General features: G+C 39.6%; 1 protein-coding gene across 5 annotated transcripts in view; it reads right to left on the bottom strand.

Moving 5' to 3' along the window:
- srbd1 (S1 RNA binding domain 1) overlaps positions 1–27,308 on the bottom strand; it is a 265,440-nt gene that overhangs the window by 120,683 nt on the left and 117,449 nt on the right. For all 5 annotated transcript variants that reach the window (XR_007248120.2, XM_048536358.2, XM_059648614.1 and 2 more), the window contains exons 16-17: positions 26,176–26,267; positions 9,282–9,364 (exon numbers count right to left, since the gene is read on the bottom strand). Coding sequence is in view for 4 of the 5 variants with exons in the window: in XM_048536358.2 (XP_048392315.2) it covers positions 9,282–9,364; positions 26,176–26,267 (175 nt within the window). In the remaining variant the exon portion in view is untranslated. The remainder of the gene's footprint in view (positions 1–9,281; positions 9,365–26,175; positions 26,268–27,308) is intronic.

Raw genomic sequence — 27,308 nt, 5'->3', positions numbered from 1 at the left:
CTATTGATGTATGTATGTAGGAAGGCAAGAGTATTAGTGATGCTCCTTCAACTGGAAGAGTCAGTCTTCTCAACAGTCTACGGCAACATCTAGAACCTGTAGCAATCACAGCACTGGATCAATAAGCCAGAGGTTGATCACTTTGATGTCACTGGATGTAGTAATAATTGTGTCAAATAGGAAATTTGTCACTTTGTGGGCTAGCACCCGAATAAATGCTGCAGAATGCAGATAAACCTTAAAATGGCTTTGCAAATCCAATTACCTAAAGAAATTACTATGAAAACTAAGAAAATGGGAGGAGAAGAGGATGAAGTGAAGCTTCAGTGTCACCAACAATTGATGAACTTGTTTTAAAATAATCCCACAAAATTAGATTCTGATGTGTTCTATGAGACGTTCTACTAAAACACTTTTCAATCCAAACATTTACTCACAAGTGTGATTGCTTTTGTTGTATCAATCTTACTTAACCTGAGAACAAAGGATCCAGTTCAGACCTGGATCCAGCAGAACAGAATAGCAAAAGGTGTTTTTAGAAAGCTAGTTCTTGGAAATTTGCTTTGTAATCACTAAATTAAATTCGGCTGGGTGCAAATAAAAAAGCTTCCCATGGTCTTAAAATATTAATAATCTATAACAGAGAAAGAACAGAAATTCTGGCGAATGTGCACAAATAAGTGAGAAAACACAAACAAAAGCTTTGATTCCCAGGTCAAAGATCAACATATTAGAACTACAGCAGCTCCCACTCTTCAGAGCTGTGTAAACTGACAACTGCTGTTAACAATTTAAGTAAAATTATAATAGGAAAATAAAACAAACAAATCAATGGATACAATGACAATGCATTTAACATAATAGTTCTACAGAAAAACAAAATACTCATTTGTGAAATGCACATGTTTATAAGAAGAGAAATACCAACCAGACAGAAAAAAGTTTTAAACACAGAACAACCTTTTAGAGTTAGAGTTTCCTAACTCTAGGAAATCTCGAGTTTATGAATTTTTGAGTGACAAAGGCAGTGCTTCTTAAACTTTCCCCACTGTGACCACATCTTGGAAATTTTCACAACTCCTCTGACAGAGCTGTGACAGCAGAGACCTATTAAAATATAAGCAAGCCTGTCATAACCTGGTTAAGCTCATGACCCTAGCTGCAGGTCCTGGCTCCCAAATTAAGGCGGCATGGATTAAGGTGAATTTAAAATTATTCCATAACCGATAGCTAATCATAATTTTTATTAAAACTTTCTGCTTCAATACAACTATTTATAAAGTTTATTTTAGTCCCCTTTTCTTGTTTTTGTGTAAAGTTTATTTCCTTGCTATTGTGGCTCACCAAGCTGGAAAACAGAGAAACTCTGTTTTAATGAGACTTCCTTTTTATGAATGTGAGGCTTTTGCCTTTCAATCTGCTTCGTGTTCAGAGATAAAGTGGCTAGCAACCATATTAATATTTGGTGTTGAAGAAATGAGAGTCTATTGTCTATTTGGCTAAAATAAAAAAAAGCAAATCTTGCTTCTACATGAGCAAGAAGATATTTTAACCAGTTTGAAGAAATAGAGACTTCAAAAGCTAGTCGCCAGCCGTATAGTAATGCAGTGTCAAGTTTCTTGAGTACTGAAAAGCAAAATAGGCGTCTTGAAGAACTGGAAAAGAAATAAGAACATTATAAAACATGAGCAGTAAGATGATGGTTAAATACTGCCTGGGGTGGTTTTATAAAAAGGAAATAGCATTTCTATATCACCTTCTAAAAACACAAAATGCCTAAATGTGCTTTACAGCCAATTAAATACTTAATAAGTCACTGCTGTAATGGAGGGAACTGCAGTGGCGCTATCTGCACACAGCAAAAAATGAGAAGTTAACAATCAGATCATTTCTTTTTGCCTTTAAGTGATTTTGGCTGAGGGATAAATATTGGTCAAGACACTGAAAGAGGCACCTATTCTATTTTTATTGGCACCATGAAATCTTTTATTTCTGTTTGCATGTACATAAGGAACTTCAACTTAACCTCTTTAAAAGACAGTACTTCTCTGACAGTATGCGCACCATCAACATTGAATTGAACAGTCAGTCTGCATAACACGCTCAAATCTTTAAAAGGTAAAACCCACGGACTCAGAGGCAAGAGTTCCACCACCAAGCAAAGACCAATAACTCACTAACAAGAGTGGTCAGAAAATCTCACTTTGCAGCTGCATTCAGAAAGCCAAAGCACATGAGCCTGTCAAAGTCAACCTTGAAAGTCTTGAGGCATCAAATGGATTCTTGTGCCACGAAAACTGATACTCAACCTTGCTTACAAAAGCTGTACGCTAAAAAGGTCAAGTGATAACTCCACAGATGAACAAGTGTTGCCAGATTTGTTAACAACCCAACAAATTTACAACTGCGACAACACCAGGCTTTCTGATTATGTTGTTTCATCAAACCTATGAAAATAAAGATGAACAGTCAGAAAATGAGAAAGGAAATGTTGTACGCGTATCAACTGACGGTGAAAGCTTATGACTGTGAAAAACAAGGGCTATTGTGGTTTTAAAATGAGAAATTTATATCACATGTTGATGAAAGTAGTATTAATGCTTGGATGACATAAACATAGATACACCCACTTGCTATGACATGACACTTCATCTTTCACATACAAAGGTTTAATTATTACCATTTAACACTACTTCAATCATGCAACTGCTGAAACCAATTATAGCATGAAAAACAGAAATAAGTGTTGTGCGTTTGTCATGTAATGCATGACTGTTATAACAGACGAAGATAAAATGACATATCAAAATACTGGTCCTTCTCTAAAGGATCTGGAAACAAAGGTTGCAGAGGATGCAACTGAAGATTTGTCAGAGCTAGAAATTTCCTCTCAAACTTGAGTCATTTCCAGCTTTTATCTATTTGGTGAGGCAAGAGAGTATGATTATGCTGATTATGTTGGGAAAGTGGAGAGATTGAGGATTCCTGATCTCCAACAAAAATTGCATTTAGATGACTTCTCAGTAGTCGTAAAGTTGCAGAGAAATGAGCAATTTTCTTTCATTTTTTAAGATGTAGTACTGTATTCACCATTTGACATATCGTGACATGTTGCAACTATCCTTTACTGCAGAAGAACACCTAAGACACAAGCATTTTTAATTAGCTTCTAAAATGTTATACAATATTCACAATTCTTAGATGTTGTATGTTTTAGTTTTGTTGTAAGATGTACAAATAAAGTTTGCCCAAACTTTTTAAAAAATCCCTATTTTAATGACAATTTGCAGGTTGTTTCTAATTCTGTTGCAATTAAACAGATCTAAATATCTTGAACAGCAGAGCAATTCACAAAATGTTAGATCCTCATTTTACACCAGTTTCAATTACCCAATGCACACACAGGACACTGAAAACAAAAATGGATGGGTATCACTCCTTAGTTTCACAAAAGTGAATCCCATTTTCCACAGTAAGCAAGACATAATTCAAGTTACTTGAATCTTTAAGTGATTGGGGAAGTAGAAAATACAATCAGAACTGGGTAAACTACAGCACAACATCTTGCATATATTTTGTTCTTCTTTCACCTCCATACTTCATGAGAACTTTTTCAGATAACATTAAAAACTGAAAATATTTCAAGTAATCCTGTAGAATTACCGTGCACAATTCTCCTATTCTGTAGCATTAGCTTGCTTTCATACTTAATATTCATATCCCAAAGTAAAAAAATTGGGGAGTAAAGCCCCATTCAGGAAATGGAAAGTATAAACTTGCCGTGTTTAAGTGATTCAGATAAATTATTAAAAATTCCACAGCTACCAACACTCATCCCTTTGTCAACACAATCAAAAACAGAAGTCAGTCATTTCAATGGAACATGCAGTATACAAAACAACAAATCATTTATCTTATATTCCATTGTTCAAATAAAATCTTTGCATGTGAAGCGTTTTCAGAGAGGTGTGGTTAAGTGCCACCTAAGTGTGAGATTTCTTTTATTAATACCTGACCTGGGAAGACTGCATGCTGACAATAAAGACCAGTAGTATTCTGCTTCCAGAAACTGTCAACTTTAAATTATCCCATTGTGACTTAAGGTGCTATTTAATTCAAAATGTCATTTGTTAAAGTGATCATAAATGATGGAAGATAACCTGCTTTCCCCAGGCAGGTTATGGGCAGAATTTAATGGCATCCTCAGAAGCAAGGAAAAGAAGATACAGTCATGGTTGCCTCCCAAAGCCAAGGAATTCTATCAGCAGTAGCAAAGGTGAATGACAAGCGTCTTGCCCAACGGTCAACTGAAGCTCAAATGACCAAATGAAGACCATATAAGGATTTGTTACAATTACAGCAAACATTTTACCAGCATGTAAGCCCTCTGTCACATGGGGAGGTTGTCCTGCTGAATAAACCCTGGTGGCTTCCCTGCAGTTCAGGGCTCGTGGGGTGAGAGCTTCTGATCAGCTGATGTGGCCCACAGACTGATGCTCACTGCCAATGGTTATCCCTGCTCCCGGCCTGCCCATCTCCAGTAATCACGTCCCCAGCAATCTCATACCACTTACCTTGCTCCACTGGTACTGTCAATGTGTTGCTCCAGGCTGGATGCAGTCTCACTACTGACCACTTCTCCCAGTAGCCGTGGCAATGAAGGGCCACCAGCCCTTCAACTGACCGATCACTTTAGAAGGTTGGATCTCATCCTTTTAGAAAGGAGGGAAGCCTGGCTGGTAGCTCATGAGCCGCCTGATCGCCACAGAATTTGAACAAGGTTTGATGACACACTGTGAATGCTACGGCTGCGCTGACAAAATCTGGGCCTAGGAATGCAAAACCCTCTCCACTTGTAAAAGGATCACCCACTTGAAAATTTAACCCAGATCCTACCTCCATAGATCTGCCGAATGGTTTCAGCATTTTCAGCATCCACAGTCATCAGAATTTCAGCATGCCTCTGGGCTCATGGATAGAGATAATCACATTAAAGCAGTATCAGCAAGTAGTCATTTTCTCCACAGCTTAAAAGAGACTGCCTATGTTCACGTGGTCAATAAGTTGGTGTGACCAAACAAGGCAATGTATAGCGGTCTTATATCTGATAGACTGAGAATGTCAGGAGAACCGTAAATCTTTTAGTCATAGAACTGCACTGGGATTCAGGAGGTGCATTCAGCCAAAAGTTTCAGTCCAATGACAGCATCAGAGAAACATACTATTCCCAGTACTCAGCAATAAGTTATCTTAATAGTTGTTGCGAACACTGCAGCCTCCTGCTTCTAGAAAGCATCCCAATCTTTACTTCATGCATAGCCTGTAGCACTATTCCCTGTCTCCAGCAGAGACAGAGGAGTCCGAGCAGATGCTGCAGCAATGTTAGTTTCCAGTGCTTTAAGTTGAAGTTGTATTGCATCAATACCTAGAGCACGACCAATAGCAACTTAGTCAATCACTTGGCTAAGTAGTTCCACTTTGGGTTTGATATGCAACACTGCCTGACAATCAAATATTCCCTTTCCAGGTCTATGTGCTAGTCGAGGTCGCCTTTCAGGGTAACATCAGAACCCTTTGAGATCCACAATGAGGTCATCAACAGGATAGCAATCTTGCACAGGAACTCCTTGGTACATTCTTCTCTTGGCGGCTTACCATATCCAAACTTGGACTTCAGGAAGCAAAGTGACAGTGACTGTCTTTGATATCAAGGCTGTGTTTTATTGGAGTATACCATGAAGCCAGTCCAGCAAAACTATAGTCAATGGTGTTAGGAAAAGCCACTGCTGCTGGGGGCACAAAGATAATGGTCTGGATGTTAGAGGAATGTTATCACTGCATCACAAGTTCCGAATTCCTCAGCATACTATCCTGCGCCAAATATTTTCAGCTGTTTCATTAAAGACTTTCCTTCCACCACAAAGTCAGAAGTGGGGATGTTTGCTGATGATTGAACAATGTTTCGCACCATGTGCATTTCCTTAGGTACTGAAGTAGAATCTGACCATTTGCAGCAAAACTGGACAACATCCAGACTTAGGCTGATGTGTGGTCAGTAACATTTGCGCTACACAATGACCATTTCCAAACAAGAGAGAGATTCCAACCATCAGCCTTTGATTTTAATAGCAATACAATAACTGAAACCACCCACAATCAACATCTGGGGTTATCATTGTTCAGAAACTGAACTGGACCAGCTATATTACGTGCTACAAGAGCAGATCAGAGGCTAGGAATTTTATGGCAAGCAATTTATCTCCTGTCTCCCTGACACATGTCTAACATCTACAAGACATATGACAGGAGTGTGATGGAATATTTTCCAATAGCTTGGTTGGGTGCAGCTAGAACAACGCTCAAGAAGTTTGGCATCTAGGACAAAACAGCCCGCATGACTGGTGCCACATTCACCATCTTCAATGTTCACTCCCATCACCAAAGGCCAGTTGCAGTTGTGTTTGCCACGTCGAAGATCAAATGCAGTAACTCAGAAAAACTCCTTCAACAGTACCTTTCAAACTTGTAACCTCTACCACCTCAAATGACAAAGGCAGCAGATACATGGAACATTACCATCTGTGTATTGCCCTCCTAGTCCGACAGCATCATGACATGAAAATATATTTCAACTTCTGCACGGCTGCTTGGTCAAAATCCTAGAACTCCTCCATAATAATGCTCGCTTCAAGGGTTGCAGCAGTTCAAGACGACAGTCCACCATGCCCTTCTTCAGGGCCATGGGCAACAAATTCTGGTCTTGCCAGCAATGCCCACATCCCTTGAATGAAAAAGAAATGTCTTCACATCATCTTCAAAAAATGTCTGTTTAAGTAACAGAACTGATACAAAGTTGGAACAAAGACAAAGTTGCACCAAGTCCTCAGACAATGCTTCACTAACATTCTGTACTGAGGAACACTTTCAGCAAATGGACAGATTCTCTTCTGCCTGTGTAGCTTGGTTTGACAATTAGCATCAGGGAGACCAATGTCATAGCTCGTTGTAACATATCACAATCTATCAGAATGGACAATGTAAACCTTGAGGAATGTCCATAGCTTCACATATCTAGACCCCATAAGCATTAGCAATCTGTCACAATGCTGAAATCAACATGCATCATAAATGCTGCAGCTGTTAAGTCCAAACTGAATAAGAGAGTGACCAAACCATGAGTCGACAAAGCCTGCATCCTCAGTGCACATTTCTCTAGTTGTGAAACCAAGATAACTGATGTTCAGCTGGAGAAAAGGATTGATAGTTTCGATCGTGGGTGTCTTTGACATGCACTGGGAGGATAAGGTCACCAACTCTCAGATTCTGGGGTATACTAACTGCGTCCAAAAACACCCATTGCTAAACCAATGATGTCCGCACTGGCCCAGTCACTTTCATCAGGCAGGTGAGGGCTGTGTAGCCTCTAGTGAGGAACTGCAACTGGCTTACAAATAATGATGCCCATACTTCCATTACAAGGGCACCTAATGGGAGATAATGGACCGAAACTAAAGAACTGAGAATGCTGGAAATCAGATATAAAATCAAAATTTGCTGGAAAAACTCACCAAGTTAGGCAGCATCTGTGGAGACAGCAGAATTAACATTTCAGGTCCAACAATAGATGGATAGGAAACCCAGACCGAGTATTCCCTATTAGCAGCTCCACATTCTCCCAGGCTGACCTTTACCCATTCCTTTGGTTCCAAACTGATTTTCTGTCTATCTGGACTCCTCCACCAACTGTCGCTTACTCTTTTCCCCCACCCGCACCTGTTTTAGCTGCCAACCTTTTGCTAGCTATAATCAGCTCTAAAGAAGGGTGACTGGGCCTGAAACGTTAACTCTACTTTCTCTCCACAGATGCTGCCAGACCTGCTGAGTTTTTCCAGCAACTTCTGATTTTGTTTATGAAGATAATGTGTAGTGAAACTGGCAACTGGGAGACAGTTCGTTGACAGTTGTGATATGTGGAGTTTCAACCATTTGGAAGGGCATTGGGAGAAGAGGGCAAAAATAACAAACTCTGCAGGCTAAGAGGGCGGCCCAGGGAAAACAATATGCCCATTCCCAGCCCACTGTCTTCCTCCACTGCATATGTAGCACAGACTGTTATGCCAGGCTGGTTTCCGGAGTTGGAGCTGACAACATGGTACAAACTAACATCTTATGAGTCAGAAGGCTGCCACACATACCTCTAAGCCACGAATCAATTTGGTACCTTTTTTTAAAAAGGGTATATTTTGAACAAATTGCTTTGTAATTATACAATTTTCATTTAGTGACCACCAGTAATAGTATGATTTAGTCTCAGGTGGATCCACTATTTGTCAATGACAGCATTTTGGAATTCACTACACTGGATAATACACTCCTTATGGAACCTTATTTTTGGAAGTTTTGTCCACAAGGTCAGTTCAGAAGATGACAGGCAAAACATTATCCACATGTGGTAGACAATGCCGCAAATACAAAACACGATTCACAAGCACACTGCTTCAAAAAGGATTCAGTTTCAGTATAAATTACAGAAATGGATCACATTATAAACAATTGAAAATCTCTTCAGCGAAGGAAACTTGCAACCTGCTCATAAGCATTATTTCAAATAACAATAACATGAAGCTCACTAATGGTGCAAATCAGGCAAGCTACTCACTTTGGCAGAGTAGAAAGGAACTATTTCCTGCGTCTTAAAACAAAATGTGATGACAATTTTACTTTGATATCCTATGGCAATGGTGCACCAGTTTACAACTGACACACCATCACTACTCAAACCTATTCCATGACGTTAATAGCTTAAACGCACGTCAGCTCACCAAAAATTAAATGCGGGAATAATGATGGAACTCCACCAAAATAATGAGAAGAGGATTAACAATGCTGGGAATGATGCAAACACAGTGTTTTTATACGCATGGAATCAATATCCGGTACCAGTTTACACAAAGCACTGAAAAACATCACTGTAATGATGTCGAAAGGAAAAGGCTATGAGGATTGTGTTACAGGGCAAATCGGATGGCTTTTTAACAGACTGTAAAATCTAGCTGAACTATTTCTGAGAGTCTGGATCATTTATGGTAAAACCGACCGAGGAGGACAAAAAGAGCTTCAGAACATTTATTGGCCATTTGGTTGACTGTGCAAATCTTATAAAAATAGTTGAAAACTAGCAGATGTTTAATTACAAAGCCATGTTCCAAAAGTGTCCATTTTATTACAGCAGCTCATGGTGGAGCAGATTGCCTTTACAAAACAGATCATGGTTATCTTACCTGGTACATTCCAACTCCAATGTGCTTTGGCTCAATTTTCACCAACTCAGCCAGTGGATCCTGAACACGCCTTGCTATAGAGACTAAGGAGAAGAAACAAACAGAAAACATGTTACCGATGAAAGTCAATTTATAATTCACAATGTCAAAATTTTCCTTCAACTTCATTCAAATTTCTGTAAAGATCATACATAAAAGTGAGTGTGTTTTAACAAAGAGGGCCTTCAATAAAATTCACTTTCAAATTCAATGAGGAATGTTAAAGTGGATAATTGCAACAGTTTGTGTTAATGACATCATCCTGTAATAAATTAAGTAAAACTATATGTTTTGCCAACATTTAAGCTTAAATGCAAATCTTTTTGTTCAGTTAGATCACTAGATCTAAAGCCAAATATACTAAGTGCTTCAACTACTCCTTGTAATAGCATATTCCAATCACGTTTTGGGTAATGAAGTTTCCCATGAATTTCCAATTGGATTTAATAATGATCATTCCACATTTATGTCATCTAGTTTTAAACTGCCCAAAATGAGACTTTTTAAAACTACATTTATCATACCAAAACTTTTCATTACCTTAAAAGACCTTTAGCAAAAGATTGCAAGAGTGTTTTTCAGATATTTTAAAGTTAAGGGACAGGCGAGAGTGGATACTGGGCCACTGGAAAATGAGGCTCGAGAAACAGTAATGGGGAACAAAGAAATCATGGAGGAACTGAATAGGTACTTTACATCAGTTTTCACAGTGGAAGACACCAGCAGCATACCTGAACTTTGAGAGGGTCATTGGACAGAGGAAATGGTCATTACTGAAAAGATGACGCTGGGAAAGCTGCAAGGTCTGAAGATGTATAAATCACCCGACGGCCTGCACCCCAGAGTTCTAAGAAGATAGCGGAGGAGAATGTAGAGGCACTGATGGTGATCTTTCAGGAATCGTTGGAGTCAGGGAGGGTGCAAAGGACTGGAAAATATCTGACGTAACAACTTTGTTTAAGAAGGGAAAGGCTTCAGAAATGTGAAGCACGTACAGACTTGGGAGTCCTAGTTCAGGATTCCCTTAAGGTAAACATGCAGGTCCTGTTGGCAGTTAGGAAGGCAAAGGCAATGGCAATGTTAGCATTCATTTCAAGAGGTCTAGACTACCAGACCAAAAATGTACTTAAGTTGTATAAGGCTCTGGTCAGACCCCATCTGGAATACGGTGATCAGTTTTGGGTCCTTTATCTAAGGAGAGATATGCTGGTTTTGATGGGACCCAGAGGAGATTTAGAAGAATAATCCTGGGGATGAAGGTCTTGTCATATGAGGAGTGGCTGAGGACTCTAGGTCTGTAATTCATAGGGATGCACCGGTGGTGGATTGAGAAATCCTGTGATTCAGAAATCACAGGACACCAGGTTATGGTCCAACAGGTTTATTTGAAAACACAAGTTTTTGGAACCCCAGTTCTTCTTCAAGTATTAGTGAGAGAGGTAGTATCAGACACAGAATTTATAAGTAAAAAAAAATCAAAGGTTCACATCATTGATGAGGATGTACTAAACAAACCTAAGATACTGTTAAATCCTTAATCAGTTAGGAGGTTTTAAATGATTAACACGTATGTGTAAATCCCCAAATTCCTTTCAAGCACAGCCCGGAGAGAACTAAAAGTTTTATCAGTGTAAACAGGAGGTGACATTTTAGGTCTAAGGCCTTGTTTGGTAACTACTTGTGTTTTAGTTTGGAATCAGTCTGGATTTATTTCTTCGGTAGGAATTTTTAAAACACCATATAGACTGACTGTCTAAATTGTGTGCTTTTTGAACAAAATAAAATGTATCTGCAAATACAAATTGCACGTGTGTTTGTGTGCGTGTCCACGTGATGCCTCACCAACGAAGGAAAATATCTGATATGCCTTCTTTATCTGATATACTTCATCTACCTGTACTTCCACCCTCCAAGTTCTCTGCCTTCCTCGCCCTCTCACAATATCCTTTCATTTACTGAGTAATCCATTGTTCTGCTTGCTCTCCCTAAATGCATAACCCCACACATCTTCTGCCATTCAGCCAAACCACAGATACCACCCTGTGAGATAAAGGAAATAAAGGGTCATATTTGTAAAGTTATAAGATCAGTCATGATCTTATTGAATGTTCGAACAGATTTGATGGACTAAATGGCCTACTTCTGCTCTTACATCTTATGCTTTCATTATTGTCATTAAGTCAACACATCAATTGTTTGCACAGCAATGTAACAAAGTACCTGTGCGGAGTACAGAATCCTGGGGTCAAATCGGACCAAAAATTGGGAGAAGAATCTTTAGAAGTGATGATGCATGCAAGTGAGTGGATTTAAGGAGGATTTAACAGGGATAAATGCAATAGATGGATAAACCTTTGGAATAGAAATGTCGAGAGCTGGAATTGAAAGCAGAAATTGAAAGCTGAATTGAAAGGTAAAACAGAGGAAGGAGTATACAGGACACAGGTTAAGCAAGCTTTGGAAGGAAGAATAAACAGTGAAAAGGATTTCAAAGTCATGAGAAGTCAGCGAGGCTAGCAGTCAGGAAAGACAGATGAACGCTACTTAGTAAGGAATGTCACAAAGGACAGGTGAATTGAAGTTTCTGAAGATTCTTCCAGTGTTGGAGAAATCAAACCAATAATTATAAAGATCAAGTTTTCCGCAGCAGGACAGGTTAGCTATGAATGGAGCTGGAATATATTTCAGAAGAATAAACAGTAACTTAACATCTCTAAATGCAGGTTTTGACAATCATTTCGATGTCATGGGCTGAATTAAGCTCATGGCTTGGCAGGAAGGAGGCTGGAATCAAATGTCAAAATGCAATTTGGCTTACAAAGATGACAGCTTTGGCTTGAACACTGATGAGGTGGAGAAAATATTTGTTATTCCGAACTTTACAGAGGACAAGTAATTCAAAGTTAGATCAATAGCTGAGAATCAAGCATGCTGGCAGAGGTATACCTATACACGCTTTTGGAAGATAACTTGACCGTGACAAATAACATTGTTAACAATCAAATTTGGACAAAATAGCCAAAGACAGGACAAGGGACATTGTCAAAAAAAGACTTCATGATTAGCAGAGGAGAAATGGTTATCGGATGTGGGCCAGCAATGTTGAGTCAGGTAAGAATGAAAGTATGTGGATCCATTGCCAATGTGGAAAACAGTGAAAGAAACAATAGATTGATGATGAAGCAGTCTTTTGTTTTGTCTAGCAAAACTCATCTAAGTGATTATAAGGCAACGATCCAAAACCATAATTCCATATGGTTCATAAACTGTTTTGACAGTTCAGAACATCCTCTGAAACCTTGGTTGGATTATTATATTGTAACTCATTTCACAGTTTTCACTTGTGTAGTGGATCTGTCCAAATGTTGACACATTCCTTTGGCCTTACAGTGCAATCAGTACAAAATGACATTTAGGATACGAAGAATTTATTAAAATCTGAATAGCCAAGTTCGACATTACAAATCAGCCATAATTATGTTCTTGACATTCACAGAAAGTTTATGGCAGTAGAGTCAAAAAACCTACATTCAAATGAATAGCTATGTTAAGTCCGCCATAGACTTCATTTTAAAAATAAATTATTTTCTGTACCACTCTGAACTGGGTCTTCTCTAAGCAGGGGATACAGCAATTCTTTAAAAAAAAATTCTTAAAAAAGTCATGACTGATCTGATAACTTTACGGATATGACCCTTGATTTCCCTAATGATTAGGAAACTGTCTACCGCAACCTTAATGATCCAGCCTCTACAGCTCTCTGTGGGAAAGAATTCCACAGATTCACTGACTATTGAGAAGAAAAATCGCGTCATCTGTATTTTAAATGGGCAACTTCTTACTCTAAGATTATTACTATCCTCGATAACAGGAAACATCCTCACTGTACCTACCCTGTCAAGTTCCCTAAGAATTTTGTCGAGTTCAATAAAGTTGCCTCGCATTCTCCTTTAGAAAAAAACGAACTCCAGAAATATGGTTTTGAAACACGGCTTATGTGTATATTAGAGATTAAAGGATTTTTTTTAAAGAAAACACCCATAATAATGACCATGGTAAGATTGGGCTCAGGCTACAAGTCACAAGGGGAAATTCACATAACAACAAATAATTCAGGAAGAGAAAGAGGTTCAAATGAATGTCAGATCTCACAGTCGCTATCATTTTCACATCTTTATTTACAGCTTGATGTCTTGTCTACTTACTACCATCCCAGGTACAGTCAGTTCTCCTATAATATGATAGCTGCGTTCTTGTGTGACTTTGTGCTAAAGAAAATCGTCACAGAAAATCACTTAACAGCGAAATTGCTATAGAAAGTTGCTATACTGTACAGTAGAATGTTTGCATTATCCAATTGCGTTACAGCCAATTTGTGTTAAGAAAATATATTACAGCAGAAATACCAATGTTCAGAACAATGACTATGAGATAATTAGACTAAGTAGGCAACCAATATTTGGTGATATCTGAGCAACGACATGTGTCAGTAAAGCGGCATTAATACAGAGTTCGTAGATAACTACCTGTCACTGTGCAATCCAGCAGGTCAAGAGATATTTGCTCACCAGGAATATCATATGATAAAGGACAGGTTATATTATTTAATTATGATTTAAGTAAAGAAACTAAACGTGCTAAATTTGAATTAATGATGAGGTCAGACAGCAATGCTTTAAATCCAGTGGTCTTATGTTTGATACATTCATCACTGGAATATCTCGTTAAAATAATTTGTTACTGAAGTTATCAATAAATACAGCTACACATGCAATTTTCAAAAATACTTCCATTTTCAAAAGTAAAAACCATTTTACTTCTTTAGAGAAATTATAGTCCAAAATTTTACATCTACAATTTTACAGCCTTGCAACAGGCAACATCATGTATTATAAATCTGATAGAATCACACTGAATTTGTAATCAATCCAAATACAACTTACAAGTAAAGAACAATCTATTTCTAGTCATTTGATATGGATAACTGTGTCACATTATACGTTAAAATTAATCTGATCAAAACCACAGTGAACCCACATATCTTCTTTTGACAGGTTAACAAAAGACAGTTGCGTGCATCAAAGTTGTCATTACTCAAAAAAAAATTGAATCTTTTAAAAGGAAGAAAGGAGTTTGAATGAACAAAACAATCAATATTCTAAAACAGTTTTTGACTTTCCTCTTCAGCGATATCCTGGCCTGGAAGTAATTCACACAAGAAAATTTGAACCAAGCTATTCAATGCAATGCAATTTTAGGGTAGCTAATCAAAAGCCTTCGGCAAAGAAATGGTTTTAAGGACCACCTCAGGGGAGGTAAAGAAGTGAAGAGGTTTCAGGGAAGAATTCTGTGGTTTAGCGCTGACACAAAAGGCAGCATCAGCACCAATGATGGGATATTTAAAATCAGGGAGGCTAAAAAGAGACTAGAATTACAGTATCACCAATATCAGAAAATTTGGAATTTTGAGGAGGCACAAAAGATGGATGATAATCTCAATTCAAACTTTCAACTAAGCAGAAATTAATATTCATACCACTGACAGGAGTGTTTCCTTTGTTTTCTGTTGATATTTTAAGTATGCCATTGTTTGTGAACAATCAATAAACAAGGTATTTTATGAAAATTGGGGCTGTCAATAGATTATGATTGAGAAGATGCAACAGGCAAGTGATGCAGGAAGTAAGTAGGAGGAGATTTACAAGTGCAACCTCTCTACAAGGCATTTTTTTTGTTTTAGTGATTTATTGATGTAGGTACAATATCTCCATGTACAACATGAAATTAGATCTCAAGATAGGTTTGACTGAAGATGGCTTTTGGTCCATTTGACCTCATTTTCCAGATTACTGAATCTTGGTCTTGCTGCAACTTGGAGTCAGCAAGGACTGCAGATGCAGAAAGCTGAAGTCTGCAGGTGAGAGGTTGGAAAAGCACATCAGGTCAGACAGAATCCAAGGAGCAGGTAAGTCAATGTTGCAGGCCAAAACCATTTGTTACGACCAGGGAGAGGAAGGGGAATCCAGAAATAAATGGAGGGAGGGATCTTGGGGCTGGGGAGAAGTGTAGGGGAGATGGTGATAGCTGGATACAGGTAGGAGGTTATGGTCACTGGTCCATGGGAAGGGTGGAGTGGAGAGGTGAGTGGGAAGATGGATGGTTAGCACAGGTCAGGAGGGAGATGGCTAGACATGGGATAAAGCTGAGTGTGGAGGGGATTTGAAGTTGTTGAAGTCAATGTTAAGGCCATTGGGCTGTAAACTCCCAAGGCAAAATATCAGATGTTGTTCCTCCAGTTTATGTTTGGCCTCACTCTGACAATGGAGTATACCAAAGGTGGATATTTTTCCAGGGGAGTGGGGGGTAATTAAAGTAGATGACAACCAAAAGGTTGTGTTGGTTGTTGCATGCAAGGCACAGATTCTCTGCAAACCAGTCCCCCAGTCTGCATTTGGTCTCCCTGATATAGAGGAGAACTCATCAAGAGCATGGATGCAATACATAAGGCTCGATGATGTGTAGATGGATCTCTGCCAGATCTGAAAGGATTGTTTCAGGCCTTGGGTAGAGGTGAGATGGGAGGTGTGGAGTTGCCTCTTGCAGTTGCAGGGACAGGTACCAGGTCTGGAGGAGGAACTGATGGGCAGTGAAGACTTGATGAGGGAGTTGCGGAGTGAACTGTCCCTGCGGAAAGCAGGAAGGGTGGTGCAGGAAATATCTTTTTGGTGGTGGGGTCTGATTGTAGGTGGCAGAAATGTCAGAGGATGATACATCAGATACGGAGGTTGGTGGGGTGGCTTGTAAGGACAATAAGGACGCCATCTGTTTTGCTGTTGGGGAGAGGGAGTTTGAGGGTAGAAGTGCAGGAAATGGAGACAATGTGGTTACGGGCATCCTTAGCTACAGAGGAGGGGAAATTATGGTCCCTAAAATAGGAGGATATCTTGGATGTTCTGAAGTGGAATGCTGCAGCCTGGAAACAGATGCAGTGGAAGCAGAGGAATTGGGAGTATGGGATAGCATTTTTGCAGGAGGGTTGGTGAGAGGACCTGTTGGCAAGGTAGTTGTGGGAGCCAGTGGGTTTGAAATGATGTCACTAGTGAGTCGGTTTCTGGCAATGGAGATGGAGAGGTGAGGGATAGTGCCGGAGTACTTGCGGAAGAAGGACTGTTCCACAAACCCCTCAAAGAGGCAGGCACAGCTCAGGTCCATGCAGGTGTCCACGGCTACTTCTTTGGTTCGTAGGAGTGGGAGGAATCAAAGGAGAAATTGTTGAGAGTGAAGACCATTTCAGTCTGACGAATGAGTTTTGTCAGTGGAGGGGGACTGCTTGGGCCATCGGGAGAGGACGAAGCCCCTCACCTCTTCTTCTGCTATATTGATGCAGTCTTGTGCTCGAGCAGTTTTTCAAATTCACCAACACCTTCCACCCTGCCTCAAATTCACCTAGACTAGTTCTAACACTTTCCTCTCCTTCTTGGACCTCTCCACTTCCATCTCTGGAAACAGACACCACTGATATCATTTCAAACCCACTAACTCCCACAACTACTTTGCCTACATCCCCTCACACACCCTCTGTCAAAAATGCTATCCCATACTCCCAATTCCTCCGCCACATCTGCTTCCAGGAAAAGGCATTCCACTCCAGGACATCCCAGATATCGTCCTACTTTAGAGACTGTAACTTCCCCTCCTCTGTAGTTGGCGATGCCCTTAACTCCTCCATTTCTCGTTCTTCTGCCCTCAAACCTCCTCCCTCCAAAAGCAATAAAGACAGAGTCCACTTGGTCCTCACGTACCACCCCACCAACCTCTGGATCCAATTATTCTCCAAAGCTTCCGCCACCTACAATCAGACCTTACCACCGAAAGATATTTCCCTTGCCACCAACCTACAGCTAGAATACACCTCCTCCGTCCCCGCTTCCTGCAAAAACGCCATCCCCCATTCCCAATTCCTTCACCTCCACCGCATCTGCTCCCAGGATGAGGTATTCCACTCCCATACATCTCAGGTGTCCTCGTTTTTCAAGGACCACCACATCTCCCCTGCCGTGGTCAAGAACACCCGTGACTGTGTCTCCCGCATTTCCCACAACTCATCCCTCACGCCCTGTCCCCACAATAACCACCTAAAAAGAATCCCCCTCGTCCTCACACACCACCTCACCAACCTCTGGATCCAACGCATCATCCTCCAGCACTTCCGCCATCTGAAATCCGACCCCACCACCAAAGACATTTTTCCCTCCCCAGCCTTGTCTGCTTTCTGGAGGGACAACTCTCTCCGTGACTCCCTTGTCCGGTCCAAACTGCTCTCCAGCCCCACCACGCCTGGCACTTTTCCCTGCAACCGCAGGAAGTGCTACACCAGCCGCCACGCCTCCTCCCTCACCCCCATCCCAAAATCCAAGACGACTTTCCACATCAAGCAGATGTTCACTGCACATCTGCCAATGTGGTATACTGCATCCGCTGTTCCCGTTGTGGCCTCCTCCAAGAGGCTTGGGGACCGCTTTGCAGAACACCTCTGCTCGGTTCACAATAAACAACTGCACCTCCCATTCCTCAGACGACATGTCCATCCTGGGCCTCCTGCAGTGCCACAATGATGCCACCTAAAGGTTGCAGGAACAGCAACTCATATTCCACTTGGGAACCCTACAGCCCAATGGTATCAATGTGGACTTCACAAGCTTCAAAATCTCCCCTCCCGCTACCGCATCCCAAAACTAGCTCAGCTCGTCCCCATCTCCCTAACCCGTTCTTCCTCTCACCTATACCCTCCACCCACAAGCCACATCCCCCTTTCCTACCCACTAATCTCATCACGGCCCCTTGTCCTGTCCATCCTCCCTGGGCTGACCTATCTCCTCCCTACCTCCCCACCTGCACTCACCTTTACGGGCTCCATCCCCACCTCTCTGACTTGTCTGTCTCCTCTCCACCTATCTTCTCCTCTAACCATCTTCGATCCACCTCCCCCTCTCTCCCTATTTATTTCAGAACCCCCTTCCCCTCCCCCATTTCTGAAGGAGGGTCTAGGTCTGAAACATCAGCTTTCCACTACAGCCGGTACCTTTCCTTGCAACCACATGAGGTGCAACACCTGCCCCCACACCTCCCCTATCACCTCTGTCCAAGACCCAAAACAATCCTTCCAGATCTGGCAGAGGTTCATCTGCTCTTCATCCAACCTTGTCCATTGCTTCCTTTTATCATTGCTTCCAATGTGATCTCTTTATCGGAGAGACCAAATGCAGATTCAGTGATCGGTTCGCGGAGCATCTGTGCTCTACATGCAACAAACAATCTGATATTCCGGTTGCCATTCATTTTAATTCCCCTCCAAGGGCCCTGATGACAGTCTATCCTTGGCCGCCTCCACTGTCACAGAGAGGACAAACATAAACTGCAGAAACAACATCAGTAATTGTGTCTTGTGAGTTTACAGCCCAATGGCCTTAACATTGACTACACTAGCTTCAAAATCCCTCTACCCCAGGCTTATTCCATGTCCACCTTCCCACTCACCTATCAGCTCACCCTTCCCACAGGCCGATCACAATAACCCCCTGCCTGCATTCACCTATCACCTTTTCTCCTATCCCTCACCCAACCCCACCCCCTACCTCTGTTTATTTCTGCCCCACCCCACCCTGCACCCCAGTCCTGACGAAGGGGTTTGACCCAAAAACGTTGCTTCTTGGACACTTCTGACCTGCTGAGCTTTTCCAGCCTCTCACCTGTAGACTTTGGTCTTACAGTTGCTGATCACAAAGAAGCTCCTGATTAGCATCAAATACTCATCACAGCCACATCAAACTTACTTGTATTCTATTTTTAGCTCAATGCAGCTGGTACAAACAGACATGATGCCAGTCTGTACTGTGCTCTTAACAGCATGTCCTGACTTTTCGTAAGAAGCTGCATAATTAACCAGTTGCTTACATCAAACATTCAATAAATGTGGATATGTCTTTCCAATTAATATACTCCCTTTTTGTAAGTAACATATTCAAAACATAGAATATTAGCGAATGTATAATTTTTTAAAAAATATTGCTGCATCATCTTTAACTTTTAAAATACAAACTAGTTTGAAGAAATCGCCTGCTCAAAGCTGGAAAAAAATGCCAATAACTCAAGTGGTTAAATTTGAAGGGCTCAATTAGAGCGGTATCTTCAAATAGACAATTTGCATCAAACAGCTTTATACCTAGATGGTTTGATCTTTATACAGCAAAATCAAAAACTATTTTTCGACATGCAACCGTTCAGATGAGAGTGAACCAAGCTTTGATAATAAACAAGCAGGAAATTTGTTTTTATTACTGTATAGGCCGTATTCAGAAATGCAGCTTCCAAGTTCAAAAGGTTAAAATGCTTACACCTGCTGTATGCCTAATTCATTTCATTCACCTCACCAAAAATTATGCTTTGAAATTCAATACTTTAAATGCTATTACTCATTCCAATTAGAACATTGCCTGGCTGTTCTGTTGCCAAACAGTCCACTAAAGGGTGTTAAAATGACACACGGTGAGTTTTTACGAACACACCAAAATCAAGCACACATCATTTTATTTCAAATATTTCCAAAACACAAAATGTTCAAATGGAAATGTGAAATATAAATATTCCTCAGTAGCAGTTACAGTCCACCACAGTATTAACTGCAGATCTTAAACTGAAATCAACAGAAACAATTTACTTCAAGAATTATGACCGCAGCAGCAAGACAGGGAACCATTCTGAGGAAGGGTCACCAGACCCAAAATGTTAACTCTGTTTCACAGATGCTGCCAGACCACTGAGCTTTTCCAGAAACTTTGTCTTTGCTCCTGATTTACAGCATCCATTGTTTTTTTGGTTTTCATTAAGACATGGAACTGCTCAATGCAAAAGTTAGCTGCAGGCCATGGTTTAATTTCACCACTGATCCTTCAATTTGCTAATCTAGTCATTTGAAAAATAACTATGGGCAACCCTTGTGTGTAGTAAAACAGGAGACATTGCTTCAAAGTAAAGCAGGAAGTGTAGAATGCATTCAGATATAGATTGCTGATAACCAAACTCGCACTTTTTCATGCCTCTTCAATTGTTCTTACCCTTTAATTGGGTAGAAGAGACATTAATTATTACTATACCTAAACTTCTGTAAAACAGCTTTTCTTCAAACATACGTTGCATTCTTTCCTTCTCAGTAAAAAAAAGATGGAAAACAGAACTAGGCTGATACCAGCACACCTTGGTTAGATTTTTGTAGGAGTGGTCAGGAACAACATCTAACCCAGCCATATCTGGACCTTAAACAGCATTTTCCCTTTGTCTCATAATTAATTTGCTGCTGCTAGTGCCCATTCTTCTAAAGATTGACATCCACCACAAAAGCTGTTGGGTACTGGAGAATTAACCAATATGAACAGTGTCAGTGTCATTGATTGCTGTGGCTAGCGTGGGACTGCATCATAAAACGTACAGAAGGACACTAAGCTCGCTGCTGGTAGGATAGGGTAGTGTTTATGGGATGCTACAGACAAAACTATTGCTTGCTGGTAAAATGCAAACAGTCGCAATAAGTGGTACATTAACTGATCCAATGATCCTGCAGGACAGACAACTGTCTTTCATTTTTCCCTTCTGCTGGGGAAGTGCCATTGTGATAAGAAGTAGATTCCAATACATCCTCACCATCTCAGCCTAAACCTTGCATCTCTGGAAGCCTGGCCCTTTGTCACTGGTAAAATTCAGTCCCTCCTTACAGGTAGTTCAACAGTTTTACAGGTGGGGCCAAGTTTCCCTGAAGGGAGTGGAGAAAATTGGAAATTGTACTAGCGTTAAAGAGGAGTGATTTCTGTACTCAAAGACCACCTGTCTGCGGTAACTGCTTTAATTGTGCGCACAGTACATTACTGTTTCAGATCTAACTACCGTGAAGAGGCCACCCACTGCTTTTCCTTACAGTGGACAGTATACACAAGTTGCACTGGGAAATAAGTTCTCTGTAAGCAGAATAAGAATTATTTTATTACACGGGAACACCGTAGCAGGAAAAAATTATTACTCAATAAAATGAAAACATTTTAGATTTAGATTAAAGAGTTACGAAAGGGGTAAAGGAAGTTTTTGTCAATTTTTGTCAAGCTGACTGGTGGCAGGAGGTGTAGGTAGTCCCAAACTTTAAACATTGTGAACAGAAATGTGTAAGTATTTATGAAAATTTAAGAATGAATCTGCACCATACTTACAAACTGATGATGATAAATTCAGCTTAAGCAGCTCCACATTTGATGTATGGAGCATGCTGCCATCTAGTGCAGCAAACACATACAGACAAAAGCATGAAAATTGAAAGTGACTCATTCCAAATGAAAATTAAATGACAATGTTCTAGTTAGGACATATTTTTGAATCTGATCTTCTTCATTTCAATAGCATGGATAACTGAAAATCTTTATAAGCTCAAAATATGCATTTCTGGGTCAGTGAACTTCCAACTGTTTTGCAATATTTATTGGGCCATATCTTTAACACCCCAGCTTCACTTTACAACTTTAAAAATTGCATAAAACTTCTTTCTATTGGGTCCAAAAACGAATCTCATTAAAAACAGACTCATTACAGTATGTCAGTTCTCAAACACCAAGTGCTTGAGAGAATTATTTAAATCTTGTACTTAGCGCAAGTTCAGAAAAGTAACTACAACAAAAACAGAAGTTGCTGGAAAAGCCCAGCAGGTCTGGCAGCATGTGAAGAAAAGGTCAGAGCTCACGTTTCAGGTCTGGTGATCCTTCCTCAGAACTGGTTTCAGAAAGCAAACTGTCTTTTTCTTAGTTTGAAGCCTAAGTTTTGAGTACTCATTAGCAAACCTTCAGTAATTTACATAAAATTTTACATTTGCACTGCTTCTTATCCATATTAACCCAAAGGCAATCAACAAGTTCATAATTACTTGAGCAACGTATGGTTGCTAACTCTCCTAAGATCTACTCATTCCACAATCTTTTCCTCCGAATAAATCCACCAAGATTTTAACAGCTCACTAAAAAATCAAAAACTTAAACTACTAAAAGAAAATAAAAGTTAATATTCAGAACAGACCCTTTCTTGCATTAACAAAAATTGCATTTCTCCACTATCCCATGTTACCCTCATGACTACTCCACAGCTGCTCCACAACCCAAACCAATTCACACAAGTTAATAGGCTGAGGTGAATTGGTCTCAAAAGAATCACGAAACGATTATGTGGGAAATAACTGTACAGTAATGAATTATAATGGCATAAGCACACATACACATACAACAACAAAAACAACAACTTGTATTTTCTATAGCACCTTCAGCAGAATAAAATGCCCCAAGACACTTCAAAGGCATTATGAAACAAATGATGATACTAAAATACATACAGACTTATTGAGGAAAATCACCAAAAGCTTGGTCAAAACAGCCTGTCTGTAGAAAAAAAGCAAGATAAAGCTGCAATGTAGTTTAGGGAGGAAATTCTACCACTCAGGGTATAAAGAGCAAAAGTCATGGTCACAAATAGTGGAGCAATCAAAACTGTGGATGCACTAAAGACCAAAATTTGAGAAATGCAGGTACTCAGAAGGTTATGGGCTGGAAGAGATTTCAGTAAATTGGCACAGTTAGGCTAAGACATTTCAAAATAGGAGAATTTTTAAATTGCTGCATTTCTCAAGTGGAAGCCAATGTTGGTCACTAACCATGGGCATCTTGAATGAACGGGAGTTAGTATGAGTTGAGAGACAGGCAGCGGAATTTTGGATGACCTCAAGCAAACAGAGGTAAGGTGTCAGATCAGCCAGATATGCACTAAAATAGTCAAACTTGGAAATAACAAAGGCACGGATGAGGTTTATAAACAGATGAGCTGAGACATGGACAAATGGAGGATTCATATTACTCAGGGAAGATTCAAACATTTTAACTTTTAGTCCCTGAACAGATGCACATTTGGACAAAAACAAGTCCCCAGAATAGATCCAAAATTCATTAACTGAAGTCCAATGTTGCAACAGTTCAGTCATGACATATGTAAAGACAGTTTAATGAATTGTCAATAAACACCATACAAAAATACAATGGTATATAAACTTCATCACATTCACTGCAACACATTACTTGGCAAAATCCTCAAGTATGCTTAAAAAGATTAATATACAAACATATTCATGGCCGATTTAATTGCAACATGAAATCTGCATTCATGTCTACCTGATAACGTTTCACTCCATTGGTTAAGAAGAATCTACCTCTACCACAAAACTATTCAAGTAAACCGCATCTACCACGTTTTCAGAAACAGAGTTCCAAAAACTCTCACTGAAAGGATTGTATCCTCTCACTTAAACAGGTCATACCCAGCATCAATACTTGTTTCAGTCTTAGACAAAGGAAGCATCTCCTCACCTACACTGTCAAGGCCCCTAAGGACCAGGTCACATTTTATTCTTCTAAACTCCAAAAGATACAAGCCTTATCTGTCCAATCTTTGCTTAAGGCAACCTACCTATTCTAAGTATTGATCTAGCAAACCTTCTCTAAACTGCCTCCAATGTATTTGTATCCTTCCATAAATAGAGTGACCAAAACCGTGCACAAAACTCACCACAGGAAACCTGTCCATGCTACATTCGGCATTTTAGTGAGGTTGGCACAGTTGCAGAAGCAACATTCGGGGCCAAATTTCAAAAATCAACTGTAACTATAATCACACTAAGTTCAAGATACATACAATAATGTGATTGAAATTATATACAGTGTTTGGAGCACTGAAATAGAAGCTATGCTGACCAAATATACCATGTTCATTTGTGGCTGTCTCCATAACAAAACTTGCTCATTTCAATTTACTGCAAGATTTGTATGGGTTCTAAATATTATAACTGAAGTCTTCCACATGAAACATGACACGGGACTTTTATAAAAGTATATCTTCCCCCAAAGTTGCACTTCTAATTCGCAACATAATCAATGGAAATTGTTCTTCAAACGTGCTTAAAAAGACATGGAAGAACTAATAAGATAAACGGCATTTTACAGAGATCAATAAATATACATTGCCTAAATGATAATAGCAAATTATGTAATTGTTAACAGAGAAAAATATTTGCCTGAATAATTGTGTTTTTTTAAATACTGACCTTTAATTTTTACATTGCCAAAGGCAAGAGCTGGTATTTTAGGTTTAAGAAGGTTAGAATAGACACTAGCTAAAGTTGACGTTACAACAAAAGTTCCAACCCACCTAAGCTTTAAATTCTATTTCCTTATGAAACAGTCAGAATAATTTTTTTCCACTGTGCATTACTTTTGCTTTCACTAGGTGCAATGACAGCTGTGACTGGACCCCTATTTTTATGACAAATCCTCTAGGGTATGACCTAATTGATAATATGGCTTCAATCTCACAACAAGGGAAGCCAGAAGGCATTTCACAATAGAAAGTGCAAGCAGTTTGCTCTCGTTTAAGTGTAAATTAATCCAATGCATTTTGGCCCGTGGAGAAGTGGTAGGCAGATGGGAGTTGACAATGCTATGCTGTGACCTTTTGCTCCGTGCTACCTCATTTTGGCGGGTGTTTCTTCAAGCAGCAGTGTCAATGATAGACCTAGCTGTCATTTTGCAAAATCTCTATTTTTAAACACTACATGTGAATGTCTCAATTTATGACTGCATCACAGTCAAATTCTCTGAAGATGATAATCCAAAAACTAACTGGGAGAAGCAGCTGCACACTTATATTTTTAAAATATATTTACTGTTTAAGAGAAGAATTAGTAAAGCTTTTGGAAGTAACTTACAGCAAAACTTAAATGGTGCACAATCTACTTTAGAACACCGCGTACTATGAAACTGCATGAATCAAAGAAAAATTCCATTATACCAATGTTTTCAGTAATACTGAATAAAAAAAGAGCTGCAGATGCTGAAAATAAGAAACAAAAATAAATTACTGGAAAACTCAGGAGGTCTGGCAGCATGAGTGGATGGAAATCAAGAGTTAAAATTTTGGCTCCAGTGGTCCTTCCTTAGATCTGATGGTAGTTAGGAATAAGTTTTTTTTATGCAGAGGACTGGGGGGGGGGGGGGTGGGGGGTGGGGTATAGAGAATAAGCAATAAACAATAGGTGGAAATAGAGCCCGAAGAGAGAGAAGAACAGTTGGACTGACAAAGGAGTGGATAACGATCAGCATTGGAGAACGAATAGCTTATAATGGGCATTATTACTGCGTAATAGCAGACCATGTGATAGCAAGGCCTGGGGTAAGGACATGGAAGAAGGTGCCTAAAACTGTTGAATGTGATATTGAATCCAGAAGGCTATAGAGTTCAAGCGAAAATTGAGTTCATTCCCAACCCCGCACACAAGGCCTTGTTACCACATGGTCTGCTATTACACACAATCCATTGTTGGTGACTAATAGTTCCTGATTTCCCATTCTTGCTCACTCGGCAGTCACTCCCATTGAGAGAACATATCAACTTGGGATAGAATTCTAACGTGATTACTGATTTCAGAGCCAAGATGCTTTTGAAAATCGTCTAATTTTTGAACAGGTTATTTTACTAGCAAGTTACTAATGGTGAAGAACAAGGACTCTTGCTTTTCTTTATTAAAAGAGATCATTCAACTCTTGATTTCTGCACCTCACTACTGGTATGTAAATGTTCATGACAAAAAGAGTCAGCAATCCAAACATCCAATTATTAGATTTGAAAAGTTAAACAGCATAATCTTGTTCCTACTTATTATGTTGTGCTCTGATCTAAATGCACATTTTTATTCATGTGATAAAAAGTGAATTGGAATTTAGATTACCTGCACTTCTAATATTGGGATCCAGGTCTGGCATCTCTTTAGCAGCCTCTGGGCTCACACTGTATATGGATGCTCCAGCCTCATTGGTAATACTGCAAAAGTCCAAAAACCATTTTAAGAAGTAAATCAGATGATTTAATATTCTAAACTTGAGAGCTAGGATCAAAAGATACTGATATTATTCACTCTTACTAACTCAGAGTGTTGGTATTATTGATGCACCTATTTTTGGATAACGTGTTACTGCCAGATCAAGTGCAATAGAATTCACTTTACTGCTCAATTTAGAACAGATATTAATTAAAGATGTCTACTTTCTTCTCCCTCTCTGCAACTAATGAAGGATTACTTGTGTTGCTCGATCAGAGGTCAGCTAACAGCAATCTTCGATACTGTATGGAGGTGCCGCTATTTCAGTGGATAAACGCAGTCAGTAATCAGATAGTGAATTAGATGGGCCAGGCTGGGCCTAGCACTCTCCACATGTCCACCATGAATCAGCTACTTTATGAAGGTGCAAGGCACATTGGAGAGAAGCTGTTGCAACAAATCATTGTCCATCTTTGTGTGCCAGTGAATGGATCACACTAATACTTTAAAATAAAATTCACTGTAAACAGGCAAATAATCTGAGGTAACACAAAGGCATAAAAACCCCAAAAAAACCTTATTGATTTATTTCACCACAACTGTAACATTTTAAATAGGAAAACGCTATTTACAACAAAACAAAAGATAAAAATAGTCTTGAATACATCCACCTTCAGATTTAATTCCAATAGAAAACATTTCACCACCCTCTTGGTCCTTTGGGTAAATATTGGCAGACGGGTGAAAGCAATATCTGTATTAACTCGTCTATTAACTATCATATAATTCTTAAATACCAAGTTTACAGAACTGAGAAATTGTACAAAGGAAAACTGCAACATTGTTGCCACCTGGAGGCCATTTGTCCCAATCCTCCACAGGTCCAGTAAATTGGTTAATTTGAATCATCTAGAAAGTTAATTTATATTGGAGTCATTTAGTTCTATGCAAATCTTACTGATCTTAACATTATTTTTTAAAACTTTCTATTGCAAGCAGTGATTAGAAGTGAAATAAGTAGAAGTTATCATGATAACCCGCCC

The sequence above is a fragment of the Stegostoma tigrinum genome, chromosome 9 (assembly GCF_030684315.1).
Source record: "Stegostoma tigrinum isolate sSteTig4 chromosome 9, sSteTig4.hap1, whole genome shotgun sequence".
In the NCBI taxonomy this organism is placed as follows: Eukaryota; Metazoa; Chordata; class Chondrichthyes; order Orectolobiformes; family Stegostomatidae; genus Stegostoma; species Stegostoma tigrinum.
The sequence above is the reverse complement of the archived record's forward strand: the minus strand, read 5'-3'. Positions and strand labels throughout refer to the sequence as shown.